This window comes from Ruditapes philippinarum, unplaced genomic scaffold, assembly GCF_026571515.1.
Source record: "Ruditapes philippinarum isolate M1 unplaced genomic scaffold, ASM2657151v2 ctg4900_1_1_1_1, whole genome shotgun sequence".
In the NCBI taxonomy this organism is placed as follows: Eukaryota; Metazoa; Mollusca; class Bivalvia; order Venerida; family Veneridae; genus Ruditapes; species Ruditapes philippinarum.
In genome coordinates this window covers 91,547-105,546 of record NW_026856496.1, presented here as the reverse complement: position 1 = coordinate 105,546, position 14,000 = coordinate 91,547, and the positions used below count along the sequence as shown (strand labels likewise).

General features: G+C 31.5%; 1 protein-coding gene across 7 annotated transcripts in view; it reads left to right on the top strand.

The window, feature by feature from the left end:
- LOC132746740 (LIM domain-binding protein 2-like) overlaps window positions 1–14,000 on the top strand; it is a 57,163-nt gene extending 43,163 nt beyond the window's left edge. For 2 of the 7 annotated variants that reach the window (XM_060735991.1, XM_060735985.1), the window contains 7 exons: window positions 1,272–1,418; window positions 2,633–2,710; window positions 3,238–3,367; window positions 5,622–5,681; window positions 7,271–7,297; window positions 10,261–10,409; window positions 11,055–14,000. In XM_060735991.1, the coding sequence (XP_060591974.1) occupies window positions 1,272–1,418; window positions 2,633–2,710; window positions 3,238–3,367; window positions 5,622–5,681; window positions 7,271–7,297; window positions 10,261–10,409; window positions 11,055–11,300 (837 nt within the window). In that variant the 3' untranslated portion in view covers window positions 11,301–14,000. The remainder of the gene's footprint in view (window positions 1–1,271; window positions 1,419–2,632; window positions 2,711–3,237; window positions 3,368–5,621; window positions 5,682–7,270; window positions 7,298–10,260; window positions 10,410–11,054) is intronic. The other 5 variants (XM_060735987.1, XM_060735986.1, XM_060735988.1 and 2 more) reach the window with 5 other exon arrangements.

The window sequence follows — 14,000 nt, the reverse complement described above, 5'->3', positions numbered from 1 at the left end:
AGAATATCAAAATTTATGTCAGATAGTGATGGGGAAAATGTCACTTTATTAAATTAATATAATTATCACATTAAAGGTTTTCTGCAAAATTTATTGAAGTCCTGGCCACGGGGAACAAATGAACAGGCCTATAGAACTGTTTTCTATTTTTCAAAAAAAATTTCAAGTGACTGATAGACGCACAAGGGCCTCATGTTTTCTTTTATCAAATGATACAAATATCTCCCTATAACTTATGGGCCAAAAAACCTGTCCTAAAGTCCTCTAAAGGTTAGTCTGTAGTACCTGTTAAAACACTGTTATTTTCCTTAGTTTCATTTAACATGCAAAAGATTAAATTATAACGCTACTTAAGGTTATTTATGTGTTGTTTTTCTATGAAACATAACTTATAATATTGATCAGTTGGGTAACAGAGGGAAATATTTTTTATAAAGTACAATGTATGATAATATTATAACCTGTAAAGTTGAAAATCTCAATATTGTAAACAGCTGCTTTATTCATAAAGTTAGTTTCTTGATTGTTATTTAAAACAAAAACAAAAAATCAAAAGCTGTCACCAAGAAACTAAAGTTATTATATATAGATTTAAAACATGTTATGTATGTACATTAACAATGAATTTAAAATAATTGTTTTATATGAATTGACTCAATAGTTTTATTTATTGTTCATTTACTCAAATTTTAACTACATTTGTAATAATATTAAATAATGTGGCTCTAAGTCCGATTTCCACTTCCTCATGGTTAGCAAGGGGTCACATTGCTCTGCATGTACAGCAAGGGGTCACATTGCTCTGCATGTACAGCAAGGGGTCACATTGCTCTGCAAGTATTAAGAGATGAGGAAAATTATAAAACTTTTCATAATTTATAAAAAAGATAAAATTGTTGCATATGATAAATTATGGCACAAAAAATAGTATGATGGTGCAATTTTAGCTATTTTGTGACTCATATAATATGTGAATTTAGCTGATTGACACTTCAGTTTGCGTTATTGGTAATAATAATGATAATCATGTTCTTTGCTTACGTTGAACTTGGCATGTTTACTGAAAGGGCTAAAGAATACAATAAGGAAGCCATAGAGTTGGTCACCATTGAATTTAGGGAGCATCCATTTTCTTTACAGATAGTCTTCTTAATATTGTTTGTTTGCTTCGCCATTTCTTAATAAGTGCCTGTAATCTTCAGTTTTTACATCCATTTAAATGTACATTTAATGTAATTCTTTTATTTAACTCTGCATTATATATATTTTAGGTTGTAACAGAGGGTAGATTAGTGCTAGAGTTCACATTTGATGATTTAATGAGAATCCGGTCGTGGCATTTTGCAGTGCGGCAACATCGTGAACTTATACCACGTAGCGTTATAGCCATGCAAATGGGAGCAAATGAGGTAACGGATGTATGTATCCATATTCAACATAATGATTCTTCTTTCATCAATTTCTGGCAAAAAAAATCTACACTTTGTTTCTGAGATCAGGCTCGTTTTGATCTTTCTCCTATATTCATCAACAATCGTAACCAGAAATTGAAAAAAGAAGTTTCATGTTCCAAGTTAAATATTGTCTCATATTGTAGAAAGAGTATCAAAATAGGTTTTGAAACTTAATATGTAACAAGAATTGAGAAGATAAAAGTTCTGTATGTATTAGAATAATAAAGTTTGATTTGATGACTTATTATATTTTAAACTCTACTAGTTGTGTAATCTTAATAATCTTTGTCATGGCAAAGCCTGATATATATTTAGTAGTTAAGGTTGCCTCTTCAAACAATTTGTGCCTGTCTTGTTCTGAGGTTTCAATCGCGTACCACAGTATTTTTGTCAGCTGATTTTATCTTGTACAACCACATTTCGTTAAAACATTTAGTTAATACAGAGGCATCAGTGGCTAAGTGGTTTAGGTTGATGATTTCAAATTTAAAATTTGATTGTGTAAGAAGCTCAAAGCTTATAGATACACAGTCAAATCTGCTCCTGGAATCAGTTTGTTCTGAGCAATAAGTGTAAAGTTTCTTGCTTGAGGAAACAACAGCTTGACCATGGCATGGTTTGAACCCAGTCTGTTATTGATCTTTAGATTACTTATCTGACATGTTACCACATTTGTGTAAGCTAGATGGTTTACTGTTGAACTTGGGGCGTCCGTGGCCGAGTGGTTAAGGTCGTTGACTTCAAACCATTTACCCCTCACCGCTGTGGGTTCGAATCCCGACAGGGACTTTGGATTCTTTCATGTGAGGAAGCTATCCAGCTAGCTTACGGAACGTCGGTGGCTCTACTCAGCTACCCGTTCGTGCCTGAAATAATGCACGGAAGGGCACCTGAGGTCTTCCTCCACCAGTAAAGCTGGAATGTCGCGATATGACCTATATTGTGTCGATGTGACTTAAAACCCAAACAAAAAAAACCAAAAACTGTTGAACTTGATGGTGTGTCATCATACCTGAACTCTCCTTTCACTACCATATTTGAGTTTATAATACTTGTGTTGAATTGAATTAAAACCATAACCACGGCTGTAATGAAATGTTTTGTAAGCTAAAATAATTATGTTCCTTTCAAAAAAAGTAAATATTTTCTAAAGTTAAACATGTAATGTTTTATATTAGGAGCCAGCAATGGTCGAGCAGTTGGGGAAGAATATCACTAGACAAGGTCTCACAAACTACACACTTAATTTCCTGCGGGTAAGTTTGTCAATTACAATATGTTAAGATATGTTAGTAGTTAAACAAGAATTTAAAGTCTGTGGATCTAGTACAGGTTTTATGCTGCCAAGCCAGTATTTTTCCAGCATTTATTCAAGCAAAGATGATTTTTTTGCTCAACTGAATACCTTTGTCAGATCTAACTTCATCATTTTATATAAAGGTCTCATTTAACTTGGTTTTGTTTAACAGATTATGTTTGACATTTTGCCAGTTACATGTAGCTGTTTGTCATAAAGTTACCAGACCTTAATTAAATTATTCCTGAATTTTCTGTGTCAGACAGAGTAGTAACTTGCTTGAAACCTGCCAGACACCTCTTTATATCATAAATAACTTGGATCTTCCTGTAAATGAAAAATATCTTTATGATCATGTATGTAATGAATGAATTTTGAAGGAATGAAAGAATAAAGCACATAAAAAAGAAAAATACTGGTAATAATTCTCAAATTAGGAAAGTCAGCAAGTTTTAAGTGTATTATGTTATAGGCATTTCTTTACAGTTGTGTGTGATACTCGAGCCAATGCAAGAATTGATGTCACGGCACAAAGCATATGGCCTGAACCCGAGAGATTGTCTGAAAACTACATTGTTCCAGAAATGGCAAAGAATGGTCTCACCTCCAGGAAAAGGTAACTGTTGTCTGACTATAGCTAACAACAAGAGTTTTCTTTCATGGGAAGATGTTTTAAAAACCTTGGTTTTAGCCAGAATATTTTAATGACTTATATTGAATATTTTATTAATTCTTTACAAAGCAAAGCTTTATTTATATCAAAGATAAGCTGATAATTTATACATCACTAATATTTTTACTTTCTTATTTTTAATTTTTATGCCCCCACAATGTGGGAGCATATAGCGTTGCACTTGTCAGTCCGTCCGTCCGTATGTCCCGAAATCTTGTGAACACAACTCCTCTTAAACCGGATGGCAGATTTTGCTTAAACTTACGGGATGAACAACCTTAATGTGTAGATGGTAGTAAAGGAAGGAATTTTCGCTGCGACCAAATTTAACAGAATTATGGCCCTTTGTTGATTTTTTCACTAGATACTATGTAGAAATTTTGTGAACGCAACTCCTCTTAAACCGGATGGCAGATTTTGCTTAAACTTACAGGGATGAACAACCTTGAGGTGAAGATGGTAGTGAAGGAAGGAATTTTTGCTGTGACCAAATTTAACAGAATTATGGCCCTTTGTTGATTTATTCACTATATACTATGTAGAAATTTTGTGAATGCAACTCCTCTTTAACCGAATGGCAGAATTTGCTTAAACTTCCAGGGATGAACAACCTAAATGTGTAGATGGCAGTAAAGGAAGGAATTTTTGCTGCAATTAAATTTAACAGAATTATGGCCCTTTGTTGATTTTTTCATTATATACTATGTAAAAATTTTGTGAACGCAACTCCTCTTAAACCGGATGGCAGATTTTGCTTAAACTTCCAGGGACTAACAACCTTAATGTGTAGATGGTAGTAAAGGAAGGAATTATCGCTGCGACCAAATTTAACAGAATTATGGCCTTTGTTGATTTTTAGTTTTCAACTTGTGGCACATGTAGTCCAAAAAATATTTGACCTAGTGTCATAAGATTGACAGAACAGTGGCGTGTGGGGGCATCCGTGTCCTATGGACACATTTCTAGTTTTTTACTTTATTTTGTTTCCTTGGAAGTACAAAAGGAGTGATGGCCTTTACTTTATGCTAGTACACTCCCTCCAAATTTGAACTGTTTACCCAGATTATGTTTATATCTGCTTGTATTTTCTTTGAGACTTGATGTGTTTTGTTTTGCTGAATAACAGTTGACCTTTCTAAAATTCCTGCCCTAAATACTCTCACTTTTGAGATTTTGCTGCTATGGTCTTTTTATAAATACTATTTGAAACAAGGATGGTATTGTGTTAGAAAAGGGAGAGCTATTTTATTACCCAGGCCTCAGCATTTGTGTTGACTTTACTCTTACTTTGGTTAAGTTTTTTATGCAATTTGGAGATACTTTGGTTAAGTTTATGTGTGCAAAATTGGAGATACTTTAGTTAAGTTTTTTTTTTTAGTTAAGTTTTTGCGTGCTAAAATTGGTTTCCCAAAAACTACTGATTGCGATGGGTTGAAACTTTACACACTTACTTTATCAAGCACTGACAGGGAACTCATTTGGTCGTTTTTGGGGCCGAATATGGGTACCGGTCCCCTCTAAAAATCATATGTATTTTTCCCCTATTTCAGAAAAAAATCCCCTCCAAATTCTAAAATAAATCAACTTAAAGTAATTTGTTTGATTTGTTAGTCTAATACTAGCTATTGATTTCAATGGTAGGAAAATTACAAACTATTGAAACCAATGGTAGGAAATAGTGTAATGAGTAAATTTGATAAAAAATACACTTAAAATACATGATAACATACAATTTCGAATTTTGCCTTAAAACGATGCAAAATTCCCCTTCCTTAGTGTATGGGTACCTGTCCCCAAACGGTGTCTAGTGCCCTGACTGAGAATAGTTGAGCATGCTGTCGTACAGAAAGGTCTTGTTTTTAAGTAATTCTTTTCTTCTGTCCTCTTGTATAAAAAATCTATGTTCATATTTTGTATTAAATTACATCTTTGCATATTTTTAAGTCATGCATGTTCTTGTCATGTTACTTTATAGCATTTGTAAATTATTTAATAAACACTTAATGATTGGGGACATTGATAGTACAAGTGAAAAGTACTGTAACCAAAAGGTCATTTATTTTCGATCAGTAAGAATAACTATATGGAGATGTTAAGATTTTCATCTGTTACATTATACAATATTTGCTTGTATTATGCATGACTCATATCATTCCCAAGCCACTGCATGTTCTTCTATTTTCATTTTGTTTGTTAGATGGTTCTGGCGAAATGCCAAATATGCCACACCCTGATATGCCTGGACAAAAGACGAAAAGTAGGTTATATTTGTGTATTACTACACAATTAACAAACTGTGGAAAAAGTAGTGCCTTCACTAACACGCTTATTTTCTTCTCAACAGATTTAACCTACAGATGCCACCTTTGTTTTTCAACATTCACTTTCCTAAAAAAAAACAACATTTAATAATGATATATGTGAAATGTTCAAAATCAAACCTTTCCTGTATAGATAATGTGATGGGTTACTTATGTATAAATAATGAAAAATTAAGTTTGTACCCTGAAAATGAACATTGAAAGTTGATAATGTGAGGTATACCAAGTTTATATAGTGATAAAAAATGGTGATTCAAGTTTATATAGTGATAAGATACAAAATGGTAACTCAAGTTTATATAGTGATAAAAAATGGTAACTCAAGTTTATATAGTGATAGAATGGTAACTCATGTCTAATGGTTACTCAAGTTCATATATTGATTAAAAATGGTAAACCAAGTTTAATCAATATTCCTAGAGAATTTACTCTTTTTCCTCCAGTTCCAAAAATAGAATCCTGACAAATCTATTTAGGAAGTTGGGTAGGTAAGGGGTAAAGGCTTATACCGTAAAAAACAATGACAATCTATATAAGTTTTTACAGTTATACAGTAGTTTACACTGCTAAGCCATTCAAGTTAAGATACAGGTATGAGAATCTGTTTTAAATAAAGAGTTTTAATGTGGTTATTTAACATTCTAAGATTTGATTGGACACAAGGTATTGTTTCTAATCTTTATAACATACAAAAGTATTTAAATTGTGGCTAACATCTTATCTTTTTAGTCTCTTTTTCTAACCATCTTTCATGGATATATTCATGGATTATGTAATACATGTTGAATGATTTTACAAACTTATTTAGTGCTAACATTTCCATATGACATTGTATATTAACATTTAAGTTGTAGTTCATTTATTCAAGAAATACATGTACAATAGTTTTAGTAAAGCTATTTTTTCTCTCGGAACTTTGGAATTTTATTTGTTAACGGCACATTATGCCTTGGAAATGAATAAATGTTTACTTCATAAGAACTGGCAAATATTCATGCTGTAATAAGTATCGATTTTGAAAATTGAAATTATTTTGCACAAATATTCGACATTAAGTTTTAGTTTTGTTAAATTTTACTGAATGATGATATAGATTTCTATTAATTTTAAAAAAATGCAAGCAACATTTTATGATTTGAAACATTCATGTAAGTATGGAATTGGCTGTTTATGGATTTAGATAATTTGATGGCAATCTGTATGAACCATTTTATTCAGTGTTATAAAAAACTTTAGGACAACATAATTATGTTGTCTATATAAGACTAAGTTTATAAACATGTTTATACATTTAGAATGTATCAGAAATGTGTTACATTTTTATAGAAACATGTAACTTTGCAAGACACAATACAAATAATGTAATATTTATTGTAATTTATTTAAATATCAAGATCGTCTCTTATACAAGTAATTGGAACAGCTTGTAATGCAGTCAACTTAAGTTTAGTTTATGTGGTCATGAAAGTTGTATGAATTAGTTTTTGTTAAAATGTTTGGTTAATAAGTAAAGTTTTTGTTTCAGGGAAATGGAGTGTATCTCCTCAGTCTGGTAGATTATAGTTTTTGGGGATTTTCCCTCTGTTTTTGTTCAGTAAAATCAAAACAGTAAAATCAAAACAAAATGATTACAAATATGGTTAGATTTGATTTTCACCTTCTTCCTTTCTTGCATTTTTTCTACTTTTCTTTCTTTTCTTTTTTTGCATGTTGCAATAGGTCCATAATTTTACTGGAATAATGCACAACAAGGCCCCTGAGGTCTTCCTCTTCCATTGAAATACTGGAAAGTCGCCATATGACCTATTTAATTTCTGTTTTAACTTAAAACCAAACAAATACTTGTTCCAACAGTGACTCTAGTTACCTCCCTTGATTTAAAGAGAGATGTCTATATATGAGTCCATGTTTTAAGGAGTTTAATATGCTAATTAACCTAATATATCTATTGGAACTTTGTCAGATTTGTTTTGATTTTACTATTCTCCTCTGCCTTAGACATCCACTTTTATTTCCTGGGTCCCACATCTGTTATTTGAAGGGATTTCAAAATTTTAACTAAATATTGAATCTATCTTTTTGACATAGACCCATTATTATGAACTAAGCATTATAATTTTTTTTTCTGTAAAATTGCTGTGATTTTGAATTGTTTTCCTGTGTAGACTAGATGAAGTTTTCTTTCTTGATTCTTAGTGGTTAAGAATTAAAATCTTAGTGGTTAAGGATTGTAATTCTATTGTGAAGAAAGAATATATCTAGTTAATAACAAAAATATATAAAAAGTATTTGTATTTGGAATCTTTTAGCCTTTTATTGTTGCACAATTATATTTAATATATCTATATAATATCTGTTGGAATAAGATAAAGAAATGAAAAATAAAAGTTAAACTATATGTATATGAATAAAAAAGAAGATTTTTCTGATTTTATAGTAGAAGAATGATAATGATAATTTAAAAGTGGATGTCTGAAGATTTGTCACATGTTTTTATAAGATACAGTTGATGTAACAAGTTGATCTTACCAGATGTTCACACAGAAATAGTTACATTATTGATATATTTTAACTAACAGCAGCACAAGTTCGTAACTAAATTATTGATTTGATACAGGAGGACTACTGAGAACTGTGATATTGTTATACCAGTAGTTATGTAAAGAAAAAAAAAGGGGGAAATTTTATTGATTTTTCCAATGATTATATCAGTAGTATAGACCATGTGATACACATTTCCATGTGTGTAGTTGGTTCATGTAATATTTACTTATTGTATTCAGAGTCCACCTGCCTTTAAAGACCAGGACTTGTTTTCATTAACATTTAATATCCTTCTTTAGTGTTTGCCATATTTTCTTTTAAGCATAGTTTGGGGTTGGTGGGTTTATGTCAAACACCTATTTTTAAAAGGTACATGTAACAATCTTTTGATTCCATTAGTTGGATAAAAATCCCAATTCAAACACTTGTGCTAAAAGTTGTTACTGTTCAAATTTTGAGTGTTCAGCTGTTTTCATCTAGGGCAATGTCTTGAAATTATTTTATATAACTAACCAAGGAATGACCATCCCCACAGTCATGAAATTTCACATGTTTAGCAAAACATTGCTTGAAGTCTTAATTCTGATCTTAAGAAGGGATAATATACAAAGGAAGAGAGTATTTTCTTATGCTTTTGTTCCAATGAGAAATATGTTTCTGTATATGACTTACTTGATGGTATTAAGTTTCTCAAAAATGAAAGAAATCATAGGTAAAAAAATCCGGAAGAAGGCTGATCCCTCCAAGGCATTGAGAACCACAAAATCATATGAAAATTGCCAACTCCCTTTGATTCAGACTGTTCATGAAAGATAATGGAAAATTGCAACATCCTGCATGGCTTAAGCAGTCCTCAATCTCCCTAAACAACCAGATTTATATAACAACACTGAAGTGAAATAATTACTCAATAAAAAAATGCTGCCATTTAAAATATTTGATTGTATACTACTAATACTTTGTGTTGTATTAACCAAAAATCACCTGTAGAAACTAACACTGTTTATATTTATCCTATCTTGTTATATAACATAAATCACATTAACAACAGTTTGTTTTTTTTGTTCACATTGATATTACAGGTTACCCTAAGTGTATTATAAAAATAGGGTACAAGAATATAACTGTATTTATATGTTCAAATTCAGATTTTATTGCAGGAAATGAAAAATTTAAGCTTAACTTTTTTTAATTTAAGTAATGGATTGTCCTGCTTTGAATTTAGAACAGTCCATTGAAGATTCTGAGGGATTTGAATATAAAAATACATGTACAAAACAGTGTAAAGCCTGATCAGACTGGACTAATGTGAAAACTTGCCTGGCTTCAAGGTTACAAAGAAATCATTCTGATCTCTGTCTCAAATTTCAGGTTTTTCATTGGTCAGTGTATATTGTTTGCCTGTTTCTGACCAATCAAAAGTCCTGAGATCTGAGTTTGAGCAGCCTAGAAAAAATTTTTAATTCTCGGACCCAGCTGGCTCTGTACTGGTGTGAAAGGCTCGTCACTTTATGTTCAAGCATGTTAAAGATAGTCCTGTCATTTCATCTTAAACTATATCTTATCTAATGAAAGCTTTTATTTAAATTAAACGAGTTGAAAATAAAAGCTTTTATATATCTTGTCATGACACAACAATTCTTCACACTTAATGAATTAATTTTAACTATTGTATGTCAAGGTCAGTTTGGCTGAAAGTCATATTTGTGTTTGCACTCTATCTTTGTTATGTGTTGTTGATACCATTTTAAGTCTATGTGTTAGTGACATTCAGTATATAGTGCTGTAATGATGACTATGCTTGTTGATATGAAAATATTTATAGATAAAGAATTTTGGCATGTTGGCTTTCTGGTACATAAATGGGAATTTTTCTTCCCCATTGAATTGTTTTAAATGATTTAATAATTCTGACTGCTTATATATCGTCACTTTTACAGTAATACATGTATGTTTAATGTCTATTATCAGATACGACACGGCAACCCGGGAAACGAAGGAAGCGTAAATCTTCAACAGGAAGTGCAGCTAACGTGAATAACAGTGTCGCTGCATCAGGCAAGAAGAACCGGTCACCAGGTCCTCAGGGTATCAATACCTCAGTACCTGGGGTAAGTAAAGTGAGTCCTTTTCTCTTTGATTATACCATCTTGACCCTGCCATTGAAACAAAGGTAAAAATTGTTGATCCCATCCATTGCTTTAAATGTAGAGTGAACTTATCCTTTGAGTTTCGACTTGATGACGGTGTCCTGTGTTAAATTGTAATGTTTTGTTTTTGTAATGTTTGATCCAATCCTTTAGGACAAGACCTGTAAGAAGTCAAAACTGAATTTCACCTTGAATAATGATCTTGACATTGATGGTCAAATTTTTGTCTTTTAACTTTTTCTTTGCTTTAATTGGCTATAACTTAACTATTCAGTAGAATTATTTTGGTAAATGTGCAGTTCCATTGGTGTTATGAATGAATACTTGTCAGTTGTGTACAATAAATACATGTCTGACCTTGCTGTTGTTGTTTTGTGTAGTGTCTGTTGATACTATCATGGCAACAAGCATTAGTTACAGGTGTATTTTGTAACAATGGCACTCTTTGTTGTATCTCTGTGACTCTGGATCGAGAGACAATTTTGTTTTCCATGACCAGTAATTTATGAATATGCCCTGCATGTATTCCCAAAATCACAACTATAACATAATGTTTTAATACAAAGTGGGAAAATGTGAAAGATTATTGTTTAATGACTTGTTTCTGTATTATAGGATGTAATGGTGGTAGGAGAGCCTACATTAATGGGTGGAGAGTTTGGAGATGAAGATGAGAGACTTATAACACGTCTGGAGAATCAACAGTTTGAGAATAATGCCAATGAAGAGGAAAAATTTGCTGCAAATTCTCCCGCTCTACAGCAACATAATAGTCCATGGGGTGGGGACAAGAAACCACCAATACCAACCTCTGGGGGTCCACAGTCAGTTTCAGAGGTGGATACAAAAACTGAGCAATGACTGGATGAGTTTTGTGAATGAGTTTTTGATGTATTCAAAAGTTTAGTATGGCTGATTCATGTGAACATGAACATGCTCCAGCAAAGTGTTATATTGAACATTTAATGTTCAGTATAAATATTTTGGAAAACTGCCAAGGTTTATGAATTTCTGGTGAGAAGATTCATGATGTGAAAATGAAAGTGCTTTTTCAGATTTTGGAAATGATTTTTATGATTGTTGTTAGGGCATGATTTAGAGAGATTTAAAACGGAAATAATCGAGTAAGAAAGATTTCACCTTTAGATTTGATGTGATTATGTAAATAAAAATTGGCAGATATTGTGTTTACAAAGAAAAGTTATGTTTTGACTTCATACAAGAGAAGGCTGTCTCAGGATCAAGTTGTAGTATATAGATATTTGTTTCCCTGGTACCAGTCGAGTTTTTATCTCCCATTGGTTACCATTATTTGTTGTAATTGAATTTTAATTATTTGGGACAAAACTGTACTGAAAGCTCAGTTCAATAGCCTTGAACTCACTGTTATTGAAAGTATGAACACTGTTACAGCAGCCTTTGTGCTTTATGTGAATTTCTTTTCATAATTGGTTTAGTATATGATCAGATTAGATTGATTTTTCAGACAAACTTTTAACAAGAAATAGATATATTTGATGACAAAATTGTTATGATATTTTATGTATATTGCTTAAAAATTGTATTTATGTTTATTCAACGTTAATTTAGATAAGATAAGTCATTTAGCCCTTAAACTGCTGAATTTCTTAAGTGGACTTGTCCAGCTTCCATTTTTGGAATTTGTCAATCATAAATTTTTGGGGATACCGAGTTGAAAATTTCAAGCTGGACAGCCCCATTATACATTTTTAGGGATACCAAGATAAAAATTTCAAGCTAGACAGCCCCATTATACATTTTTAGGGATACCAAGATAAAAATTTCAAGCTAGACAGCCCCATTATACATTTTTAGGGATACCAAGATAAAAATTTCAAGCTAGACAGTCCCATTATACATTTTTAGGGATACCAAGATAAAAATTTCAAGCTAGACAGCCCCATTATACATTTTTAGGGATACCAAGATAAAAATTTCAAGCTAGACAGCCCCATTATACATTTTTAGGGATACCAAGATAAAAATTTCAAGCTAGACAGCCCCATTATACATTTTTAGGGATACCAAGATAAAAATTTGAAGCTAGACAGCCCCATTATACATTTTTAGGGATACCAAGATAAAAATTTGAAGTTGGACAGCCCCATTATACATTTTTAGGGATACCAAGATAAAAATTTCAAGCTGGACAGCCCCATTATACATGTTTAGGGATACCAAGATAAAAATTTGAAGTTGGACAGCCAGATAACAGTATAGAGCCTGATTAGACTGTGTATAGTGCAGGTTAGGCTTGCTCTATAATGGTGACAACACTTTTTGGTTCCAGCAGGCTAAAGGTTAAGACTTACATTAAAATTATCTCTATGATACACGATTTTATTTTACCATTGGTATAGAAAAACAACAGAAGAAAAAAGTCATTGGTTTGATATATTAACTTGTATAGCTGTTTTAGCATTTTTACATTAAACATTTTTCCCATTTTGTAAATGACCATGATGCTGTCACTCATCTTTGTCATTGTAAATGCCATTTCAAACTCTTTAATTATAGCATCATAGGTCATCAAGGGTTTTGTTATAGTAATTGATATAAATTGATCATTAAGTTCATGGATTTTGAACAGTTTTTCTTTTAAACTTGCAAATAATGTGTATCATTTGTATAATTATTATTATTATATATACAACTCTAGCATTTATCTCTCACTCATAATCTCATATTTCTGTTTTTCTCTATATCTTTCTTTACATTTCTGCCTATACTGTACAATTGTATAGAATTATTATATTATGAATCTTCTAAGCCATTTTGCATTTATGTATTTGTTCAAGCCATTCAAGTTTTAAAAGTTTTATATTTATGTAAAATGTCAAATTTAAGCTCTTATCATCTTTTATAGGTTATGATTGAGATCTGCTCCATTTATATGTATTGCTGGAAAAACACCAAATCTAGTGCTGCACACCATTTTCTGTGAACTTATAAAAAGTTGACATTGAGTGAGATATTATTTCATTGGTAAGGGTTAATAATCTCATGAATTTTCTGGTCATGAATCTTTCATTTTCCTTCATAATTTATGAAAAAGGGTAAATTGTTATCATTCTCTCTCTCTCTCTCAATTTGCATTTAATTTTGTTAGGTATTTTGTTGTTTGTTAATGATAAACCATAGAAAACACGGTATTGTGTTTTAGACTTTTTGAGCAATAATAACCTCATAATAGAAAAAAAACATGATATTAATGGCCTTTCTCTATTAGATTGTTTATGAATTTCATTTTCTGTTGAACTAGAGTATCGAATAGAAATTTGGACAGAAGTTTGACTATCTTAATGCTAGTCTCAGATATGGTTAATTGTCACAAGTTTTAAGGTAACTATAGTAGAGCTTATATCAAAATAGAAAAATGAGCGTCCCACCAGCTTCAGAATAATGTGCCTCATAGAACCTAGGAAGTTGTAGTTAAAATAATGATGTACTAATATTCATCTACATCTATAGGCATCTACTTGTAAACTTAGTCCATGTATGTCTTCAATGTTTGATTTTTACATTTTCGTGTGTATATGT